We start from the raw sequence: 23067 nt of genomic DNA on the forward strand, positions 1-23067 counted from the left end.
GATTATTGAATCTGTTTTGACCATCCCCTCGGGGATATGGGTTCAAATGACAGCTGGTGGAATTTAAATTCAATTAGCAAATCTGGAATTGAAAGTTAGTCTCCGTAATGGTGACCATGTCATTGATTGTTGTAAGAACTCATCTGGTTCACGAATAGAATCTTACACTGCAGAAGGAGGCCACTCAGCCCATCGAGTCTCCACCGACCCTCCGAAAGAGTACCCCACCTTACCTTTATAGACATTAAGGGGCAATTTAACATGGTCAATCCACCTCACCACATCTTTGGACTGTGGGAAGAAACCGGAGCACCCAGAGGAAACTAACCCAGACATGGGATTAATGTGTAAACTCCACACACACAGTCACTCCAGTCCGGAATTGAATCCGGGTCCCTGGCGCTGTAAGGCAACAGTGCTAACCACTGTGCCACCATGCTGACCCAAAGCGATTTGGTTGACTCTTAAAACTGTCCTCTGAAATTACCTAACAAACAATTCCGGGTCCTGAAATACAAGAAAGGAAACTACGATGATATGAGTGGCAGAGGAGGTTTTGGAAAAGATACCGAGGGACAGGATATATGCACATTTGAAGGAAAATGGACCAGTTAGTGACTGGCAGCATAGTTTGTATGGGGAGGGTCTCAGTTTTTTGAAGATTATGGGGAAGGTCTCAAGTTTTCTGAAGAGGTGATCAAGAATATTGATGAGGGAAGGACTGTGGATGTAGTTTATATGGACTCTAGTAAGACATTTGACAAGGTCCCACATGGCAGACTGGTATAAAGACTCAAATCACATGGGATTTGCATGGGCTGTCTAGATGGATACAGAAATGGCTTGTTTATAGAAGACAGTAGGGGTGAAAGGGTGTTTTTCAGAATGGAGATCTGTAGCTTGTGATGTTCCACAGGGATCAGTACTGGGACCTCTTTTGTTTGTAGTATATATAAATGGTCTGGTGGAAAATGTGGGTGGTCTGATTAGTACGTTTGCAGAGGAAATCATCTTGCAGCTATATAAAATCTTGGTTCGGCCGCATTTGGAGTATTGCGTGCAATTCTGGTCACCACATTATCAGAAGAATGTGGAAGCTTGGGAGAGTGTGCAAAGATGGTTTACCAGGATATTGTTGCCTGGTTTCGAGTGTGTTGGCTATGAGGAGAGGTTGAATAAACTAGGATTGTTTTCACTGGAAAGACAGAGGCTGAGGGGAGACCTGAGAGAGGTCTACAAAATTGAGGCATAGACAGGGTGTATAGTCAGAGGCTTTTTCCAAAGGTGAAAGTGTCAATTACAAGGGGGGGGGCGGGTAAAGGTTTTCATGCAGGGAGTGGTGGGTGTCTGGAACGCACTGTCAGAGGATGTGGAAGCAGGCACATTAGCAACATGAGGAATCTGGATGGGTACACTAATAGGGAGGAAATGGAGGGCTACGGACCGAGTTAAGGACAGAAGGTTTTTTTTTGTTAGGATATCATGATCGGACAGTTGAAGGGCCTGTTCCTGTGCAGTGCTTTTCTTCTTTGTTCTAAAGTAGTGGCAGAATCAGGCAGAGTCAGCATGGATTTATGATGGGGGAAATCATGCTTGACAAATTATTGGAATTATTCGAGGATGTAACTAGTCGAGTTGATGAGGAGGGGCCAGAAGGCTTTTGACAAAGTCCCTCGTAAGAGATTAGCATGTAAAACTAAAGCACATTAGGGGTAGTGTATTGAGATCGATAGAAAACTGGTTGGCAGACAGGAAACAAAGAGTAGGAATTAACGGGCCTTTTTCAAATTGGCAGGCAGTGACTAGTGGGGTACCTCGGGGATCGATGCCTAGAGCCCAGCTATTCATAATATCAATATTAACGATTTTGAAGAGGGAATAAAATGTAATATCTCCAAATTTACAGATGGCACCAAGTTAGATGGGAAGGTGAGCTGTGAGGAGGATGTGTGATTTGGACAAGTTGAGTAAGTGGACAAATGAATTGCAGATGCGGTATAATTTGGATAAATGTGAGGTTATCCACTTTGGTAGCAAAAATGAGACATGGCCATAAATTGAGAGAGGAATGTGCAACGAGTCGTGGGTTTCCTTGTACACCGGTGAGTATGCAGGTATAGCAGGTGGTAAAGAAGGCAAATAGTATGCTGGCCTTTGTTAGAGGATTTGAATACAGGAGCAGGGATGTCTTGCTGCAATTGTACAGGGCCTTGGTGAGGCAACATCTGGAATATTGTGTGCAGTTTTGATCTCTTATCTGAGGAAGGATGTTCTTGCTGTAGAGGGAGTGGGTTTACCAAACTGATTCCTGGGATGGGGGATTGATGTACGTGGAGAGATTGAGTTGGTTAGGGTTGCATTCGCTCGAGTTCAAAAGAAAAGGCAGAATCTTTTGAAACCTATAAAATTCTAACTGGACTAAACTGGGTAGATGCAAGAAGTTTGTTCCTGATGATGGAGGTGTCCAGAACCAGAGGTCACAATCTGAAGATACGGGGTAGACTATTTAGGACTGAGGTGAGAAGAAGTTTCTTTACCCTGAAAGTGGAGAGCCTGTGGAATTTGTTACCACAGGAAGTAGTTGCGGTCAAAACATTTGTATGGTTTCGATATGCAGTTAGATATAGCACTTGGGGTGAAGCATATCAAAGGATATAGGGAAAGTGGGATTAGGTTATTAAATTGGATGATCATAATGAATGGTGTGGCAGGCTCGAAGGACCGAATGGCCTCCTCCTATATTCTATTTTTATTACTTGATTCTGAATCAGCTAATGGAAGTAGTAATGAGCACTAACTGAAAACTGTGCTTATTTGTCTAATGTTTACTAACCAAAAGTTTTTATGTTAACATGGGAACAGGAGTAGGCCATTCAGTCTCTTGATCCTGTCCTGCTATTGATTGGGATCATGGCTGATCTGCACCTTAACTCCATCACCTGCTTTGTTCCATATCTTTTTAAAACCCTTAATCTAGCAATAATGCTCACTCTCAGAAATAAAAGTATTTACTTGAACTAGCATCTACCACTTTTGTGCGGGAGCGTTCCAAACACTTTTTGTGTGTAGGCACGTTTCCTAACCTCTCCCCAACATGGATTGGCTCTGATTTGGGTCCCTTTCTCCTGGACTGTTTCACCAGTGGAAAATATTTCTCTCTACCTTTCAGCTCATTGCAAAATCAATCAAATCGTCTTTAACTTTGTACATTCCACTGAATACAAGCCTCGTTATGTATTCTGTCCTCATAATCTAAACCGTTGCATTTTGAATCTTTTTTTTCAATAAGTGCATCAGAAATGGCACTTTATTCTTTTTCAGGGTACCTCATCCCCTCTGCCATATCTGGTCCGTGTTCTTTATTGTAGAGATGGAAAGCAGTTTTAAGGAAATGAAAATGATCAATTTTAGCAAAACATTTTTCTGTCCTCCCCTTGCAGTAGTCAAATTAATTTTCAAAGTAAACTGGATAATTTGAAGCTTTCTTTGGTCTAGGCAGGGAGTGCTATTTTAGCAATTTTGTTCACTGCGTATCATTGAGGGACTTGTCAGTACTGTTGATTAGAGCTCTTACTAGGATCTAGGTTCTGTCAGTCCAGAGCAAAACTTAAAAGGTTTGGATGATCCAATTTATTCTGGAATGCTTGATCAACTATAGGTAATAGGCTTGCTGACAAAATTGAAACTTATTTTATTTGACCAGCTGCTCATGTGAAGAAGTATAAAGAATGTTACTTATTTTCCCTATATCATTGTTTTGTTCCACCTGCCAAGGTGTGTTCATGTGTTAGTTAGTACATTAATTACTTCAATCAAGCTAGTCTCTCACCTATCCCTGAGAATTCTTACCTCTTGGTTTTGGTGGTATTGATGTGCAGCTGATTGGAAGTTAAGGTTGCCTGCTTTCAGGGCAATTCCAAAATATTTTCTTTATGTGGAGCATTGAGTAAGTTTCAGTCCCTGATGTTTTTCATTTTTAATTGAGTGTACTTCATTCTGCTATTCACAGTGAGATTCCACTGGAGTTGCGAAGATTGGCCCGAGGTGGACAGGTAAACCTGGACATGGAAGACCACAGAGATCAAGAATTTGTAAAATCAAAGACTGTGTTTAAGGCATTTGGAGGAGAAGGACAGAAGTTGGGGAGGTAAATCTAGTAACCTTGCACAAGTATTTTATTTAAGTCAAAACTTTAAACCCGTTCTACCACCCGTGTGGTATTAATTTAAATGTGATTCACTGTTAAGTTGCTGCAGTTCGTTTGTGTGAAGCAGTGTAATTGGAAATAGTGATGTTGAGTTCCGTGTCATTTTTACATCTGGGAGTAGACCAAATTGAAGTGGGAGTCTTTTCTCACTGGTGGGAAGGTTCAGGTGAAATGAGTTTGAGAGTTCATTGTGTTTATCTACCCAAAATGCAGAATGAAACAGCTAGCCCTGTACTGATTGGCTTTACAGGACGATGGGAATTGATTTCACTAACTTGTTAACTTGTATTCAGTTAGTACTGATGTAAGAAATTTGATTTTTTATGATTCTAGGATCTGTCCCAAGTTTCTGATCTCTTTATCTTTGGTTAGCTGAACAAATGTTGCCAGTTAGCCGAACGAATGTTGCCTGCATGCGAATGTTTGCTACAGCAGCTTGTGTTTACGTTGCACCTATTTTTAATATGGGTGAATAATGTCCAAAAATGACAGAGTACGGAAATTCAGTACTTCGAGGCTCTGGTGGTGTTAGTACAAACATATGAATTGGGAGCAGGAGTAAGCCACTTTGCCCCTCAAACCCCTGCCATTCAACAAATCATACAGATCTGATTGTAACTTCAACCCCACATTCCCGCCTACCCTGGTAACCTTTCACCCCCTTGCTTATCAAGAATCGTTCTAGCTCTGCCTTGAAAATATTCAAAGACTGCTTCTACTGCCTTTTTGAGGAAGAGAGTTCGAGACTCACGACCCTCTTGAGAAAAAATTCTCCAAATCTCTGCTTTGAATAGCCAGCTCTTATTTTTGAACGGTTGGAATCAAATTAAAGTTATTCATTGCTTTCTTTGTTGCCAAGCTGTCTGGTTAAGGCCTTCTGAGGGATGAAATCTCTGTTGAATGGTAGGTTCAGTAATTAGTGGGCAGTAGGGTTCCAAGAGAAATACATCAATATGTTGAGGTGCAAATAATCATTTGGTAGTACAGAACTTTCACCAGGACAATTCACAAGTACACCAATGTAAGGGAAACAACAAATGCATACTCTATATGAGAAGAGTGCTGATTGATTGGTAGAGAATCCTGTTAGTGGCAATACCATTTATATTGTTAACTGCAACGTAGCAACAGCCTCACCTGTTGATCAAATTTTTGATACCTTGGCTTTCTAGGGTAATCTGAGGGAATTTGAGCAACAGGTGAAACCAGCAGCAACACGATTGATATTTGCCACTAACGGGATACTTCTGTCAAGCCAAAAAATGTGTTCTGCCTATCACACAAACGAGTAATGTGGTATGTGAATTTCGGTGTCAGTGTGATGCTACTTATATAGGCCGTATGCCCCAAACATTATATCAAACAGCATGTCCCTTCTGCTGTTTGCAATGGGCAAGGTACAGACCACACCCAATCAGCCTGTGCTTGCAAAATTCAAAACAGTGTCCGACAAGGGGCCTCACGGTAGCATGGTGGTTAGCATCAATGCTTCACAGCTCCAGGGTCCCAGGTTCGATTCCCGGCTGGGTCACTGTCTGTGCGGAGTCTGCACGTCCTCCCCGTGTGCGCGTGGGTTTCCTCCGGGTGCTCCGGTTTCCTCCCACAGTCCAAAGATGTGCGGGTTAGGTGGATTGGCCAGGCTAAATTGCCCATAGTGTAAGGTTAATGGGGGGATTGTTGGGTTACGGGTATACCGGTTACGTGGGTTAAGTAGGGTGATCATTGCTCGGCACAACATCGAGGGCCGAAGGGCCTGTTCTGTGCTGTACTGTTCTATGTTCTATGTTCTATATAGATGCAATTTCAGCGATTGGACAACATTGGCTAAATAATCTGTGTGCTAAAGATTATGCTGACAACCAATTTAAGATTGTCAGTCAGGCTCGCAGTGTGGCACATTTGCCTGTACTCGATGCTACATATAATGCACAGGCCCAGTTCTATGCAAACAAATAGAACATGTACACACATTTTGCCTATTTCAGCTAAACAAAATAAGTGACAGCCATTTGTTGATTTACTTTTCAGGGCAATGTCTTGACCAATCATCAGGCTGCCAGGTTTAAATTTCAAATGATGCCCGGCAATCAACTGTGCATTATTATCAACTATTGCATTATCGGGCAGCATGGTGGTGCAGTGGTTAGCACTGCTGCCTCACAGCGCCGAGGTCCCAGGTTCGATCCCAGCTCTGGGTCACTGGCCATTTGGAGTTTGCACATTCTCCCCGTGTTTGTGTGGGTTTTTCTCCCAGAACCCAAAGATGTGCAGGGTAGGTGGATTGGCCATGCTAAATTTCCCCTTAATTGAAAAAATGAATTGGGTACTCTACATTTTCCATTGCATTCTCCATGGCAATGCCTCTAGAGCCCACATGTTAACCAATTGGCGCACTCTACTTGTACAACATAATTTGAAGTTTCCCTTACATTGATATTCTTGTGAATTGACATGATAAGTACAAGTAAAAAAACTTCAATAAAATGTCTTTTATTTTCATCTTGGGTCACTGTCTGCGGAGTCTGCACATTCTCCCTGTGTCTGTTTGGGTTTCCTCCGGGTGCTCCGGTTTCCTTCCACAAGTCCCAAAAGACTTGCTGTTAGGTGGAGAGTATTCCGTCATAGTCCTGGCTTGTGTCTTGTAGATGATGGGCAGGCTTTGGGGAGTCAGGATGTGACTTGCACTAGTATTACTGATCCAGCAGTAGTTAGTACAAGACTAGCAGAATAAGTAGAGGAACAATGTTTTAGAAAAACGTACAGCAGTCTTTTATTTCCTTCATCTTATGAATTCTAGGTTGCAAATTTTTTATTTTGTACATTGTACCATTTTGGAAAATGTCGCCACTGTGAATACACTGAGGGTTGATAATCTACAATATAATATTTAACGTAACTTTAGTTCCTTTTGTACCATTCTTTGAGTCATGAAATTTGCTCAAACTTTTGGCATCGGCTGCTTTATGTGAATTGTTTGAGGCATAAGTGCGAATAAAATTAGCTTTCACAGGAAAAGGAATATTTTTAATACAGGAAGCATTGCAATCAGTATTCCCTCTAACTTTTTTGTTTTCTGTGCTTAGCCAATTTGTTGCACCACATGATCCCTTTTAAGACTGACATGCGGCTGTGCATGCGCAGATTTTGGAAAAAAGCATTTCTGTTTGTTTCCTGTGTGGCACGTTGCCAATTTTGGTTTGTCTTGCACCTGTACAGCTTGGAAGGAATATTGATTGTAACCATTACATAATCATTGAATCTCTACAGTGCAGAAGGAACCCACTCAGCCCATCGAGCCTACACCTACCCCTCGAGCATCCTTCCTATGCCGAAACCCCCGTCCTATCCCTGTAACCCCATCGCAACCTTTGGACACTTATGGGGCAATTTAGCATGCCAATCCACCTAACCTGCACATCTTTGGACTGTGGGAGGAAACCGGAGCACCTGGAGGAAACCTACGCAGGTACAGAGAATGTGCAAACTCCCCAAAGACCGTTATCTGAGGTCGGAATCGAACTCGGATTCCTGGCACTGAGACAGCATTTCTAACCACTTTGTCACAGTGCTAACCACTGTGCTGCCACAAAGAACCTACTTGATTGACTCATATCGTATATGGATCACTTGTGTTTCTATAGTCAGCAGCAGTTTTAAGTTTACAGAAATCAAAAATGTTTTCCAAATCCAATTTCTCAGCTACAGAAGGTTTGAGAGTTTATACAACACAAATAATTTCATACAGATTGCCATCTTCAGCAAAAGGAGAAAGGTCTGTTTTGTTGTCAGGCTGTTGCATTAATTTCACTTTTGTGGTCGGGACGGGGAGAGAAAGAATAAAGTTGTTTATATATAAAAGGGCACTGACAATCTGCAGTGCTTTGTAATTGTAATAAAACTGTTCTTTGTACTGTTCATTGGTTGTGTTATGGAGCAGATGGATTGCAATATTGTCCCCTTTTGCGTTCATAGAGAGGTAGAGAAAATAAAAATCTACAGCGCAGAGACCACAGAAAAAATAAATGGTGCCTGATTGTGGGTTCCAGAGCCCAAGACAAAATTTCAGTGAGATGTTCCTGCACTGATGTCAGCAGGCTAAAAACTGATGCTGTATAATCACTTTTCCATTGGTATTGACTTCATATTATGATCAGAGGCATGCAGAGATGAATCCGTCTTGTAGGTGATAGTACAAATTTCTAGTACAAATGGGTAGATGTGAGCAGAACCCCTTTTCTGTAATGCTGCTTTTTAGATGGTAAAATGGCAGACAGCTTGTAGTTCACAAGGCAATGGGTCCATGTCACGCGACTCCCACCTCCCCACGTTGTCTTTGATAGGGGATGTGTATTCCTTGCCTGGATCCCCAAGATTGTTCAATGCCCCAACCATGAATAATTGAAAGGAAGGTTGCAGGGCCCTTCATCCTAGCAGGTGAGCAGACTCCGGTTGGCCAAACTGAGTTATGAAATGAAGGTGACCGTTGTATACTTCTTTTTGAATTTGGTTTTGGCAGTTCATAGGGGGTCGTTAGTGTCTCTTCAGGGAGAACAAGGTGCAAGAGTCGCAATTTCCTCCAGCTCAGTCAACATCGTTGGGCCCTCTACACTCTGACCATTCTCACTAACCTGGTCTGCTGCTCATATCTTGCAGCATTATTCAAACCGGAGTTGAATTTTAAAACCGCATCCTTTTTCTCACCAATGGTACTTCCATTTCCATAACATCATCACCCACCTCTGCCGTTACCTCTAGCCTTGCATTACTGCAAATCTCATCAGCCCCAGTCTTTCCAAGAGTGCTAATTTCCTATCCTTTCCTCTTTAGAATTTAAACCCAGCCACTTTTATTTTGCTTTGATTGTTCTTCCCTATCCTTGCTGGTCTTCACTTGTTTACTGCCCCTCAATACATTTATAGTTAAAATCTTTGTCTATTAATTTCTTCATCACTGCCCCACTCTTATCGCTGCAATCTGCTTTGGGCTTCTTCCTTTCTGAAACATTCAATCCTTCTTGCCCTGAACTCTTGTGCATTCACTGCCCTTTACTAACGTTGGTGGAAAAGTCTTGAACTGTCTCAGCCCTTCTACCTGCAACTCCTTTCCTGAATCTCTACTTTTAATTTATCTTTCATCTCAATAATCTTTATCTTAGCTTCCTATCACAGCACGGTAGCATGGTGGTTAGCATAAATGCTTCACAGCATTTATGCTAGGTTCGATTCCCGGCTGGGTCACTGTCTGTGCGGAGTCTGCACGTCCTCCCCATGTGTGCGTGGGTTTCCTCCGGGTGCTCCGGTTTCCTCCCACAGTCCAAAGATGTGCGGGTTAGGTGGACTGGCCATGCTAAATTGCCCGTAGTGTCCTAAAAAAAGTAAGGTTAAGGGGGGGGGTTGTTGGGTTACGGGTATAGGGTGGATACGTGGGTTTGAGTGGGGTGGTCATGGCTCGGCACAACATCGAGGGCCGGAGGGCCTGTTCTGTGCTGTACTGTTCTATGTTCTAAACTTCCGATCCAATACTGGCATTGATGTGCTTTCATCTATATGAATTGCATCAAATTGTTGCCATTGCTTACTTCCCTGCTGAAACAAGCCATTTACCCACAGCTCTATAAGAAGTGCAGCTGATCAGTGTCTATGTTGTTAACTCAGTACCAGCTTCTTCAGCAATAACTTCCTTGTGGAGCCTCTTTGGACTCCGTACAGTTTTTATAAGACCATAAGACATAGGAGCAGAATTAGGCCACTCGGCCCATCAAGTTACTCTGCCATTCAATCATTGCTGATATTTTTCTCATCCCCTATGCTCTTGCCTTCTCCCCATTACCCCTGATCTCCTTATTAATCAAGAGCCTATCTATCTGTCTTAAAGACACTCAGTGATTTGGCCTCCACAGCCTTCTGTGGCAAAGAGTTCCATAGATTTACCACCCTCTAGCTGAAGACATTACTCCTTATCTCTGTTTTGAAGGATCGTTCCTTCAGTCTGCGGTTGTGCCTTCTGGTTCTAGTTTTTCCTACAAGTGGAAACATCCTTTCCATGTCCCCTCTATCCAGGCCTCGTAGTATCCTATTGTTAATAGTAATTATGCTCCATACATGTACCTGAAAACTTGTTCCTATTATGTTATCTTTATATTTTCATACTCTTTGCCCAGCTTCCTGCTGGCAATTTGTTTGGTTCATCTTGGGCCGAAGAAGTATCTATTCTATCCTTCTACCTACTGCATTGTTGTCCTCACCTGAGTACATAGAAAAGTAAAGCTGGTTATCAGGGAAGATTGAATGTGAAGTATTAGTGGAATAATATCGTAATGTGTTGTCATGATATAAGACAGCCTGAGGATGCAAGTAGGTGCGTAGTAGAGAGACTGAGCAGGAGAGAACCAATTATTTCCCCGCCCCCGACCTTTTTGATCACATCCACTCATTTGCATGGCATATGAATCTCTGTTCCGCAGTTTCAGACAAGAGAAGCCTTTTGACTTCTTTAGAAATGTATTATCTTTTTCTGTTCTTCCTTCTCTCTCTTCACCCCCACCTCCACACACACAGTTGCAATTAAATAATTCTGAAGTGTTTGCCTCCAGAATTCTACCAGTTTGTATCTATATCTTCTTGACCTGTTATCAACATATGACTTGAAATACTGCTTTTGATTTAACCTTTTTTCTGTTCTACCTTGTATCAAATGTGTGTGGTTCTTTTCCATTCACCTTCTTTCAAGTTGGCTGAGGAATCTTGAGGTTTTTCTGATCTTTCCTTTGAATCAGTCCCCCTTTGCCCTTCTCTACATTACTTCCATCGATTGAATGTTTCACTTGTGCCTCAGGAAAGGGAGGCAATGGCGTAATGGGATTAATCCAGAGACCCAGGGTAATTGATCTGGAGACCCGAGTTCGAATCCCACCATGGTGGTGGGTGAAATTTGGATCTAATAAAATAATCTGGAAAACGCATCTGATTCACTATTGTCCTTTTAGAGAAGGAAATTTGTCGTCCTCGCATGGCATGGCCTATGTGTGACTCCAGATCTACAATGTGGTTGACTCATAAAAAAGCCCTCTGGAATGACTTGGAAAGGGCAATTAGGGATGGGCAATAAATGTTGGCCCAGCCAACAATGCCTAATTAATTGTAAAGGAATACACAATACATTTACTTAACAAATGTCTACCATCGTTCAGTACAAACTTTTGTATTTCTGTTACACCTAAGGTTCAAATTCTGGTTTATAAGTTTATCAGCCACAGGACGTCTTGCAGTCATCTGTAGTTTCCTGGTTTTATCCCTTCCTCCCTTCTTGAATAATGGTTCCATATTGGGTATCCTCCAGTCCTCCGATACCTCTCCTGTGGCTAGAGAGGAATTGAAAATTATTGCCACTTCCGATTGGGATACATTTCATTTGGCCCTGGATATTTGTCTACTTTTAAGCCTGTCAGACCACTCCGAACCTCCTCTCTGTCTAGGTTAATCTCTCACGAATGAACACTCACACAAAGTATTCGTTTAGAACCTGACCTACATCATCCGGCTCCACACACAAATTACCACTGTGGTCCTTAATGGGCCCTACTTTTTTCCTAGTTATCCTTTAACCCTTAATGTACTTGTAAAACAACTTAGGATTTTCCTTTATTTTACCTGCCAGTATCGTTTCATGTCCCCTCTTTGCTGTCCTAATTTCCTTTAAGTTCCGTATTGCATATCCTAGGGCTTCTGCTGTTTTGAGCCCTCAATATCTGCCATAAGCTCCCCTTTTCTCCTACTCCCAATGTTGTATATCCCTCGATATCCAGGGTTCACTGTCCCACGCTTTTTGTTGATTGGAACATGTTGGCTCTGTCCTCTTCCTATTTCCTTCTTGATGTGGAGATGCCGGCGTTGGACTGGGGTGAGCACAGTAAGAAGTCTTACAACACCAGGTTAAAGTCCAACAGGTTTGTTTCAAACACGAGCTTTCGGAGCACGGAGATCTTTATCTCATCTGCAAACTACTGATCCTACCCCCACACATAGTCATCCATGTCATTTATATAAATGACAAACAGTAGGGGACCCTGCATGATTCACCTGAAGAAGGAGCCGTGCTCCGAAAGCTCGTGTTTGAAACAAACCTGTTGGACTTTAACCTGGTGTTGTAAGACTTCTTACTATTTCCTTCTTGAATACATCCCGTTGTTCTGTCACAAATTTACCTAAAGTCCACTCCGGCTGATTCATGTCTGATCTTATTAAAACCGGCCTTCCCCCAGTTTAGAACTTTGATCTCAGGCCTATCCTTGTCCTTTTCCATAACAATCTTGAATCTAACGGAGTTATAATCACTGTCTGCAAAATGCTACCCATTGAAACTCCAACCACTTGCCCAGCTACGTTTCTAAAGTCCAGGACTGCCCCCTTTCTTGTAGGTCCTTCTATGTACTGGCTTAAAAAGTTCACCTAAATGCATTTTAAGAATTCTGCTCCCTCTAAACCTTTCACAATGTGGCTACCCTAGTTAATATTGGGGAAGTTGAAATCTCCCACTATCACTACCCTATAACTTTTACACTTATCTGAAATTTGCCTATATAGCTGCTCTTTTTATTCTCTCAGACTGTTAGTGGGCTTATAGAACACACTCTATAACAGGGGTTGTTTTATCACAGTGGGCTTCTAATGCAGAACAAGGCCAGCGACGTGGGCTCAATTCCCATACCGGCCTCCCTGAACAGGTGCCGGATCCACCTAACCTGCACATCTTTGGACTGTGGGAGGAAACCCATGCACACGGGGAGAACGTGCAGACTCCACACAGACAGTGACCCAGCGTGAAATCGAACCTGGGACCCTGGTGCTGTGACGCATTTATGCTATCCACAATGCTGCCGTGCTGCCGTGCTGCCCACACAAAGTTCTTCGGAACTTCCCAGTGTTAAACCTTTTATAGTATACTTCCTTGTTAAATTAGTCCTTCCAAAGTGTATTTTTCAGGGTTAAATTCCATCTCCCACTTATCCGCCCATTTGACCATCCCATCTATATCTTCCTGTGACCCACGACACAACACAAAACCTCACTGTTAACCACCTGGCCAATCTTTGTCTCATCTGCAAACTACTGATCCTACCCCCACACATAGTCATCCATGTCATTTATATAAATGACAAACAGTAGGGGACCCTGGATGGATCCCTATGGCACCCCACTGTTCACTGGCTTCCAGACACTAAAGCAGCTGTCTATCATCACCCTCTGTCTCCTACCGCTAAGCTAATTATGAATCCACCTTCTCAAATCACCTTGTATCCCATTTGGGACCTTGTCAAAGGCTTTGCTGAAATCTATCTAAACTACTTCTCCAGGAGTTTCCCAATCACTGGAGTGAGACTCACTGCTCTGTATTCCCTAGCTCGTCTCTACAACCTTTCTTAAATAGTTGGACCACATAGTCCTCTGGTGCTTCCCCTTGGCCAGAGAGGAATTAAAAATTTGGGTCAGAGCCCCAGCAATAATCTCCCTCGCCTCCCACAGCAACTGGGGACACAATTCATCCAGACCCGGAGATTTATTCACTTTTAAGCCCACCAATACCTTGTCACTCCCTATGACACTTCTCAAGAACCTCACAATCTCTTTCCCCGAGCTCCATAACTACCTCCTCATACTCTTGGGTGAAGACAGATGTGAAATATTTGTTCAACACCCTACCGATGTCCTCTGGCTCCACCCACAGATTTCCCCCTTGGTCCTTAATGAGCCCTATTCTTACCCTGGTTATCCTCTTCCCATTGATGTACTTATAGAATATCTGGGGATTTTCCTTTTCCCAGATGGCGCTTCCTCATATCCCCTCTTTGCTCTCCTAATTAATTTCTTAAGCTCCATCCTGCACTTTCTGTACTCCACAAATGCCTCAGCAGACTTGCTCCCCTTATACTTGTTAAAAGCCTCTTTTCCATCTCATCGTATCCTGAATGTCTGTGGTCATCCATGGTTCTCTGGGTTTGTTACATCTTCCTAGCGGGAACATATTGGGCCTGTACCTTCCCCATTTCATCTTTGAACCCCCCCCCGCCCCCACCTGGCCAAGTTTCAAGGGAGAAGACAAGGCTGGATGGCCTCCACTTTAATGCCAGGAGTATTAAATGTAAAGCGGACGAGTCAAAGGTGACGATTTGCACGTGTAATTATGTTATAATAGCTATCACAGAGACATGGTTGAGTGAGGAGCAGGTTTGGCAGCTCAACATTCTGGGATATGGTCTTTGAACCCCCCCCCCCGCCCCCACTGCTCTTCTGTAGGTTTCCCCACACGTAACTCTTTCCAGCCTATCTTGGCCAGATCCTGCCTTATTTTTGTTAAAATCTACTCTTCCCCAATCCAAAACCTTTTTTTGCAACTTGTCTATTTCTTTGTCCATAACTAATTTAAATTGAAACATATTGTATAGATTTTAAGAACTCTACTCCACCTAAACCCTTAACATGGTGGCTATCCCAATTAATTTTGGGAAAGTTGAAATCACCTAATATTTTTATTTTTATACCCCTCCACGAATAGCACACATATTTGCTCCTCAATTTCCCGTTGACTATCTGGGGGTCTATAAACCACCTAGCAACATATTTTTGCCTTTTTTTATTCCTAAGCTCTATCACAAAGCTTCATTTGATGTCCTCTCCAAGATATTGCCTCTCCTTACTGCAGTAACTGCCTCTTTAACTAATAATGCAATGCCTCCTCCTCCTCTTTTACCCCCTCCTCTGTCTTGCCTGAAGATACCATATCCCAGAATGTTGAGCTGCCAAACCTGCTCCTCACTCAACCATGTCTCTGTGATAGCTATTATAACATAATTACACGTGCAAATCGTCACCTTTGACTCGTCCGCTTTACATTTAATACTCCTGGCATTAAAGTGGAGGCCATCCAGCCTTGTCTTCTCCCTTGAAACTTACTGCTGATATATTCCCTCTGACCTGTGTCCCTATTCTGCTATCAGTCTGCGTCCCTTCTCCCGCCAATCTAGTTTAAACTCTTCATGTGACACAAAATTGTGACACTCCTCTTTTGCCAACATTCCTGAAGATCCTTTATCCTGGAATATTGAGCTGCCAATCCTGCCCCTTTCTCGACCATGTCTCAGTAACAGCAATGACATCATATCCCCATGTGTTAATTTGTGCCCTCAATTCATCGGCCTTGTTCGTCAGATTCCTTGCATTAAAATAAATGCCATCCAATCTTGCCAAACTCCCTTGTGGCTTAATTGGTCCAGACATTCAATGGCCTTCCTGACTCACTTAATGTCTCTTCTAATTTTGGCTGTGCATCTATCCCTGCTGAACCTTCCCTCAGGATCCCAAGCCCCTGCCAAATTAGCTTAAACCCTCCTCAACAGCACAAGTAAACCTCCTTGCAAGCACACTGGTCCCATTTTGGTTCAGATGCAAACCGTCCGCCTTGTACAGGGTCCTACCAGCCCCCAAAATGGTCCCAATGGCCCAGAAATCTAAAGCTCTCCCTATTGCACCGTTTCTACAGCCACACATTCATCTGGACTAACCTCTTATTTCTATGCTCACTAGCAGGTGGCACCGGAAGTAATCCAGAGATTACTGCCTTCTGGTCCTGTTTCTTATATAAATTTAAGAGTACCCAATTCTTTTTTTTTTCAATTAAGGGGCAATTTAGTGTGTCCAATCCACCTACCTTGCATATCTTTTGAGTTGTGGGGGAGAAACCCACACAGACATGGGGAGAACGTGCAAACTCCACACGGACAGTAACCCAGAGCTGGGATAGAACCTGGGACCTCGGCTCTGTGAAGCGGCAGTGCTAACCACTGTGCCACCATGCTGCCCCTGGGTCCTGTTCTTTTAATCTACTTCCTAACTCTCTAAATTCTGCTTTCAGGAACTCGCCCCTTTTTCTGCCTATACCATGCTATCTGTCTGTTTGCCCTCTCCCTTCAGTATGTCCTGCAGCCATTCAGTGACATCTCTGCAACAGGGTGCAAGCTCTCCTGCCATGACGATCTTTAAACCCCTTATTTACTTCTTTGAACAAGGGGATTATCTCTGTTCTTATTATGCATCACTTACTATTACCAGATAAAAATGCCTTTCCAAGAAGCTCTAATAGAAAGCAGCCCTGCATTGTATACCAATTACTAGTTGAGATTCTAGCTTCTTGAACTCCGTTTATATTGAGTTGGTAAAAATTCCCCTGAATTTTCTGTTCCATTGTATTTATCTTCTCTTTTCATACACTAACCTTCCCTTTTTGTTTTAATACTTTGTAGCATACTTAGAGCTATTTTGCTCCTATTGTACTATATATTTCCAATCATGGTACTTTGTTAAAAAACATATTGTTTCTAGTGGTTGGGCTTCCTGATCTATTGAGCCACTTTGCCTCTTTACCTGCCAATTGTATGTGTAACTGTAAGAGATTAAGCGTATACATTAAAACATGCCTTGCCTTGATTCTCCACCAGTAACTGTTGCTATTTGTTAATAGGGGATCACATTCTGACCTTGTTTTGAGATGCAAATTTTTAAAGCTATATAAGGTTGTTTCACATTTAATATTTCCTATACTGGTTCATTTGCAGCTGATTTTGTTTACTCAGCATACCCTTGTCTATTCTTCGTGTATCGGTATTTGTCTTGCTCAGGGACCTGGAGTACAATTGAGGGAAACCAACTCTATTTTGTTTTTATTTCATAGTGCCATTCCCCAGCTAGTCACTGCAACTTCTCCAGCACAACAAGCAGAAAATGAAGCAAAGGCAAGTTCTTCTGTTAATGTAAATGAATTGCAACCCACCACTAGTATCCAGATACGGCTTGCGGATGGAGGGCGTCTCGTTCAGAAGTTCAATCACACGCATAGGTAAGATAATGGCAGCCAGCATTTTGAAGCTCATTCCCTATTTTCAGAAGAAAATTGACATCGCTAATTGTCGTAGTGGCCTGTGCATGCAAAGTGGCCTTTATGTAATGTTGGACTTCTGTTGGTTCCCATGCTTCGGCAATAAATAAAACACGAGCACTATAAAAAGGTTTACACTGATCTGGCTTCCATGTTACTTGGAAATCTGGTTTACACTGACCGTGGTTCCCTGCTGCATGGAAATCATTGCAACGATGACAAAATTTAAAAGAAAATATCATATTTCTGCTGCCTCAAAGGTGCTGACTTTTATGGAGTTCATGGTACTATTTGTCCTTCAGTGCCTCACTCCAGGCATATTATTCAGGTGTGAACCTCGGCATGAGTGCTGATTTCATAATCATACCCCCCTGAGGCCCATTCAGAATATACCACGATATGTTTTCCATCTGTCCCTTGAGGCTGGTATGGAACACCTATCAATAGCAGAGCTCCGAAAAGAAATTGTATCTGTGGCCATTTTAATCTGTGTGGCTCAGATCTCCTGGGCTTCAGAAAAGCAGCATAATTCTTTGGCCCGTTATTGGAATTTGACTCTGAGCAACTGCCTCTTCCCCTTTACTAAATATCATTTAAGAATTGGAAGGGTAATTGACCAAAACTAATTGCAAAGGTCTGTACCAAGTATTCTCCAAGGATTTGCTTTTCATGTTTTGCTTTCAAATGGAAGAGTCACAACTGAGTTTCTAAACATGACAGGGATGCTTTTCTTTTTCTGGAACTTTGTCCAAGTATTATTTTTAATTTTAAAATCCTCACTTCAAAAATTCTTCTTACTTTCAAATCACTCTGTGACCTGGCCTCACTGTAATCTCTTCCAGTCCCACAATCCTGGTTTAGCTCACTGGGCTAAATCACTGGTTCTGAAAGCAGACCAAGGCAGGCCAGCATCACGGTTCTATTCCCGTACCAGCCTCCCTGGACAGGCGCCGGAATGTGCCAACAAGGGGCTTTTCACAGTAACTTCATTGAAGCCTACTCGTGACAATAAGCGATTTTTCTATTTCTATTTCTATCCTCATATCTGCGCCCTTCAAAGTCTGTCCTCTTGAGAATTCCCAATTTGTAATCACACCTTCAGTTGCCTAGGGGGCCCAGAGCTCCAGAATTCCTTTCCTGAGCCCTTGTGCCCCTCCATATCACTTCCCTCCTCTAAAACACTCCTGAAAACCAACTTCTTTTGAACAAGATTTTGGCCATAGAACATAGAACAGTACAGCACAGAACAGGCCCTTCGGCCCTCGATGTTGTGCCGAGCAATGATCACCCTACTTAAACCCACGTAACCCGTATACCCGTAACCCCCCATTAACCTTACACTACGGGCAATTTAGCATGGCCGATCCACCTAACCTGCACATCTTTGGACTGTGGGAGGAAACCGGAGCACCCGGAGGAAACCCACGCACACACGGGGAGGACGTGCAGACTCCACACAGACAGTGACCCAGCCGGGAATCGAACCTGGGACCCTGGAGCTGTGAAGCATTGATGCTAACCACCATGCTACCGTGAGGCCCCTGCCCCATCTGCCCCAATATCTCCGAACATGCCTTGATGTAATTTTATTTTACTTTAGTGAAGTACCTTGATGTTTTATTATGTTATGGGTGCTATATAAATCAAAGTTGTTTTGAAATGCAGTGACTCTCTTATGACAACCATTTGGACTAGCAGCATCTCTCAGTTTTCCCATGCGGGAAATTATGAGCAAATCTGGTTCTGGTCATATCTGAGAAAGGACAGTTGGCCAGAGTACTGTAAGGTAAACTTGCCATGGTCCCAGATGACCATAGGCTGCTTTCCCCTTTGAGCGGGAAAGCTGACTGTTGGTGATTTAACCTGAGGATCATCTCTCACAGGGTGAGGAGCAAGGTTGAGAAGGTAGGCCTTCATGAATAACCTCAGCCGGTACGGGAATTGAACCCACATTAGGGGCTGGTTTAGCACAGGGCTAAATCGCTGGCTTTGACAGCAGACCAGCAACACGGTTCAATTCCCGTACCAGCCTCCCCGAACAGTGCCGGAATGTGGCGACTTGGGGCTTTTCACAGTAACTTCATTTGAAGCCTATGTGTGACAATAAGCAATTTACATTTCATTTTCATTTTTCACTACTGGCCTTGCTCTGCAACATGAGCCAACTGTCTAGCCAAGTGAGCTAAACTGTGAGAGTACCTTAGTCACCTTCGAATAGTGTAATGGAATTACAACATCCTCTTTAAAGCACTGGAATAATCCCTCATGTTCGTATCTCACAAAAGAACTTTATTTGAATAATTTAGCACACACTTTAGTGCACTGGAGTATCATCTTAGATTATGTGCTTGCACCTGACACTGGGTGTCTTCGATACCTTCCCAATTAACCATTCTTTTATGTCTTGTCCGTTAGTGAGTTATCAACAACACTAAGGATATTCGAACTGAACCTTTTATCAAGGTCAACCACCATAAGTATCCACTCTTCCAGCAGTAGTCACTGGGGAACAGTAAAAAAGAAAGAACCCTAGCTGAATTTGTTGTTTTCCTCCCCTGGGTAGGTGAGTGGTGAAGTCAGGTGGGCAGCACGGTAGCATGGTGGTTAGCATAAATGCTTCACAGCTCCAGGGTCCCAGGTTCAGTTCCCGGCTGGGTCACTGTCTGTGCAGAGTCTGCACGTCCTTCCTGTGTGTGCGTGGGTTTCCTCCGAGTGCTCCGGTTTCCTCCCACAGTCCAAAGATGTGCGGGTTAGGTGGATTGGCCATGCTAAATTGCCCTTAGTGTCCTGGAAAAATAAGGTTAATTGGGGGGTGTTACTGGTATAGGGTGGATACGTTGGCTTCAGTAGGGTGATCATGGCTCGGCACAACATCGAGGGCCAAAGGGCCTGTTCTGTGCTGTACTGTTCTATGTTCTATGTTCTAAACCAGGGGTGGGCAAACTTTTCCGTGCAAGGGCCACATTCAGAAATTCACAATTTTAAAGGGCTGCATAGTATATTAAGTAAAATAATTAATATTTTAAATAGCCAAAATAAAAGGTCTTTAAAGAAAAAAAAGCACATTTATTTGAAAAACAAAGTAACTCAGTAAGTAACAGAACAATGTCAATGAGAATGATGCATCTGACTGCAGTCATTTACCAGTTTGTTGAAATCAGGTGTCAAGTTGCTTGTGCTGATCCTTAACACTGACAGAAGCACAGCCTGACCGAGTCAACGATAAAAACGCGCGTAGTGGGGTGGACGAGTGGGGCTGCCTTATTGGTCGGTTTAGTTGGGTGTGCGACCAATAGGAGTCCAAGTTACAAACAATAAGGCTTATTGTTTGTAACCTGGACTCCTATTGGTCGCACACCCAACTAAACCGACCAATGAGACAGCCCCACTCATCCACCCCACTACGCAAGTTTTTATGCGGCCCGCCAATGAGGTGCCCGGAATCATAACCGGCATTTTTGAAAAGCCGCTGAAGTAAATGAGCTTATTGAATAAGCGCATTTACTACAGCGGCTTTTCCCCGGCGGCTTTTCAAAAATGCCGGTTATGATTCCGGGCACCTCATTGGCGGGCCGCATAAAAACCTTTGTAGGGCCGCATGCGGCCCGCGGGCCGTAGTTTGCCCACCCCTGTTCTAAACCTTTACTGCCATTCTAATTGAAATCCGCTAACTCAGTATAAACCCTGATTGTTGTCAAGTACGTCAGTTACTCCTTAGATTAAACTCATTGAACCATCAATGATGTCGGGTGGCACGGTATAACAGTGGTTAGCACTATTCCTTCACGGCTCCCGGGACCCAGGTTCAATTCCCCCTTGGGTCATTGTCTGTGTGGAGTCTGCATGTTCTCCCTGTGTCTGTGTGGGTTTCCTCCCACAAGTCCCGAAAGGTAAGTGCTGTTAGGTAATTTGGACATTCTGAATTCTCCCTTTGTGAACCAGAACAGGCGCCGGAATGTGGCGACGAGGGGCTTTTCACAGTAACTTGATTGCAGTGTTAATGTAAGCCTATTTGTGACAATAAAGATTACTATCAAGTGACCGAATCCAATGGAAAAGAAATGTGCTTGCCTTTAGACCAAATTTTGAATTTATTAACCGTATCACTCATAGCTATATCTGGAAGAGGTTGATCATGGTAGTTTTGGCTCTTTAGAATTTTTAAGGAATTCAATCTGTTTAGAAAATGTGGGATTTGTTTCTAACATTTTTCTGAGGAAAACTAACCCTTTTTTTTTGTCTACAGTGTTGAGGATATTCGACATTTTATTATTGATGCTCGTCCTGCTCTGGCATATACTCCTTTTGTGCTGATGACCACCTTCCCTAGTAAAGAGTTGACAAATGAGAATGAGACCCTGAAAGATGCCAATCTGCTGAATGCTGTAATAGTACAGAGGCTGAAATGAATGCACTTCTCCATCAAACTTCATGTTTGTGGAGTATTTGAACTGTTCGGACTTTGTTAGTTTAACTCACTGGTTGTGATAAATTGGAGAAAATGCTTTTAAATGAAACTGTTCACTCTTAGAGTTATTCAAGTAATAACATGTGAGCATTCAGTTACACAGCTTTAAGCGTGACTTTGTGATATAAACCTTAATTGCGTATTCTGATTTGTAATTTTTTTTGCGATTTTTAAGTGAAAATATTATACATTAAAAGTTCAAATCCACAAATATAAGTTGATGCAATCCTACTAACTTTGATTTTCTTGTGACTGTTGTTGGGCCTGTAGCTTGACTGAAAATTGCATTCAAAGATTCATTTCAAACTTAAAACATTCTGTGTTGTGAAATGGGTTATGTACCCAGTTCTGTTCATTTTGTACATTATTGCATCAAATGAATAATCTGAGCAGAGTGTTACTGTGAGTTTTATTTTCAGCCTGGATAATGACTTTCTTTGCTGCATGATGGAACAGTTTCCAAGTTTTTTTTTAGAACATTGCCTTTTGTCCATCAAAGTTACTAAGAATTCAGTAACAGCAAATAATTAGAAAGCATACCAGAGAAATTGGCTACTTGACTCATGAATGTTGAGTTGATATATTTCTCCATGTGTCTAATTCCACTTATGTTTTTAGATTGTAACTTTTTTTTCTAAAATCCTTTTTTTTTTAAAAAATCCGTGGCAAACAATTTTATATTTTAATCACACTCCAAAGAATTTTCTTATTGCCTCATCATCATAAATGTTTGCCTCTCTCTAAACATAATTCAAATAACCAAGTAACCCTTCATAATCTTAACTTCTTGAATCGAAATTGTACACTGAACGGGAAGGGAAAAGCATCAACTTTACACTGCTGAAACCTCTTTAACAGAGCTATGATTCTGCAGGATGTGAGACTTGTCTGCATGTTCCACAGTTTGGTGTTATTGTTTTATTGTTGAAAAGTGCCTTGATCTCTGAAGCATGTATAGGAATCTTTACTGCATCTGTTCGTTTCTGACTGGAGAACAAAAACATCATTGTACTGTGATCTGTTGTGTTTTAACAGTGTGTGCTGACTAAAAGAGTCCTCATTTTGCACGCAACAAAATATAACACTTTTTTAATAAAAAGTAGGGTAATACCCAAGGAACTTTACAGAGACATATCGCAAAGCAGAACAACACAGAATGGAGATGTACTTCATCTTGGACCTTTTAAAGGAATTCTGGAAGTATTGGTAATGCTGAGGTAATTGAAGATTTAGCAGTGAATTCAAAGGGATAGAGTTTCTGCTAGTTAGCTCTGTATAACCAGTGCTAAATAAGCAAAATCGGCCAAGTTATTGAAAAGGCTCAGGGAATTTTTCAATGTAATTTCAAGTGTTTAGATTTTTTTTTTCAAATTGACCCATTCTGACTAAACCACAGTCTCAGATCAAAGTAATGAAGATGATGAGGTTTGCTAATTATAGAATAGAACCCCTACAAGGAGGCCAT

General features: G+C 42.4%; 1 protein-coding gene across 1 annotated transcript in view; it reads left to right on the forward strand.

Annotated features, from left to right (window-relative positions):
• nsfl1c (NSFL1 (p97) cofactor (p47)) overlaps window positions 1–21997 on the forward strand; it is a 42336-nt gene extending 20339 nt beyond the window's left edge. The window contains exons 7-9 of the mRNA XM_038803234.1: window positions 4010–4147; window positions 16931–17095; window positions 21381–21997. Coding sequence (XP_038659162.1) covers window positions 4010–4147; window positions 16931–17095; window positions 21381–21543 — 466 coding nt within the window. The 3' untranslated portion in view covers window positions 21544–21997. The remainder of the gene's footprint in view (window positions 1–4009; window positions 4148–16930; window positions 17096–21380) is intronic.
• Window positions 21998–23067: the final 1070 nt, after the last annotated feature.

The sequence above is a fragment of the Scyliorhinus canicula genome, chromosome 7 (genome assembly GCF_902713615.1).
Source record: "Scyliorhinus canicula chromosome 7, sScyCan1.1, whole genome shotgun sequence".
In the NCBI taxonomy this organism is placed as follows: domain Eukaryota; kingdom Metazoa; phylum Chordata; class Chondrichthyes; order Carcharhiniformes; family Scyliorhinidae; genus Scyliorhinus; species Scyliorhinus canicula.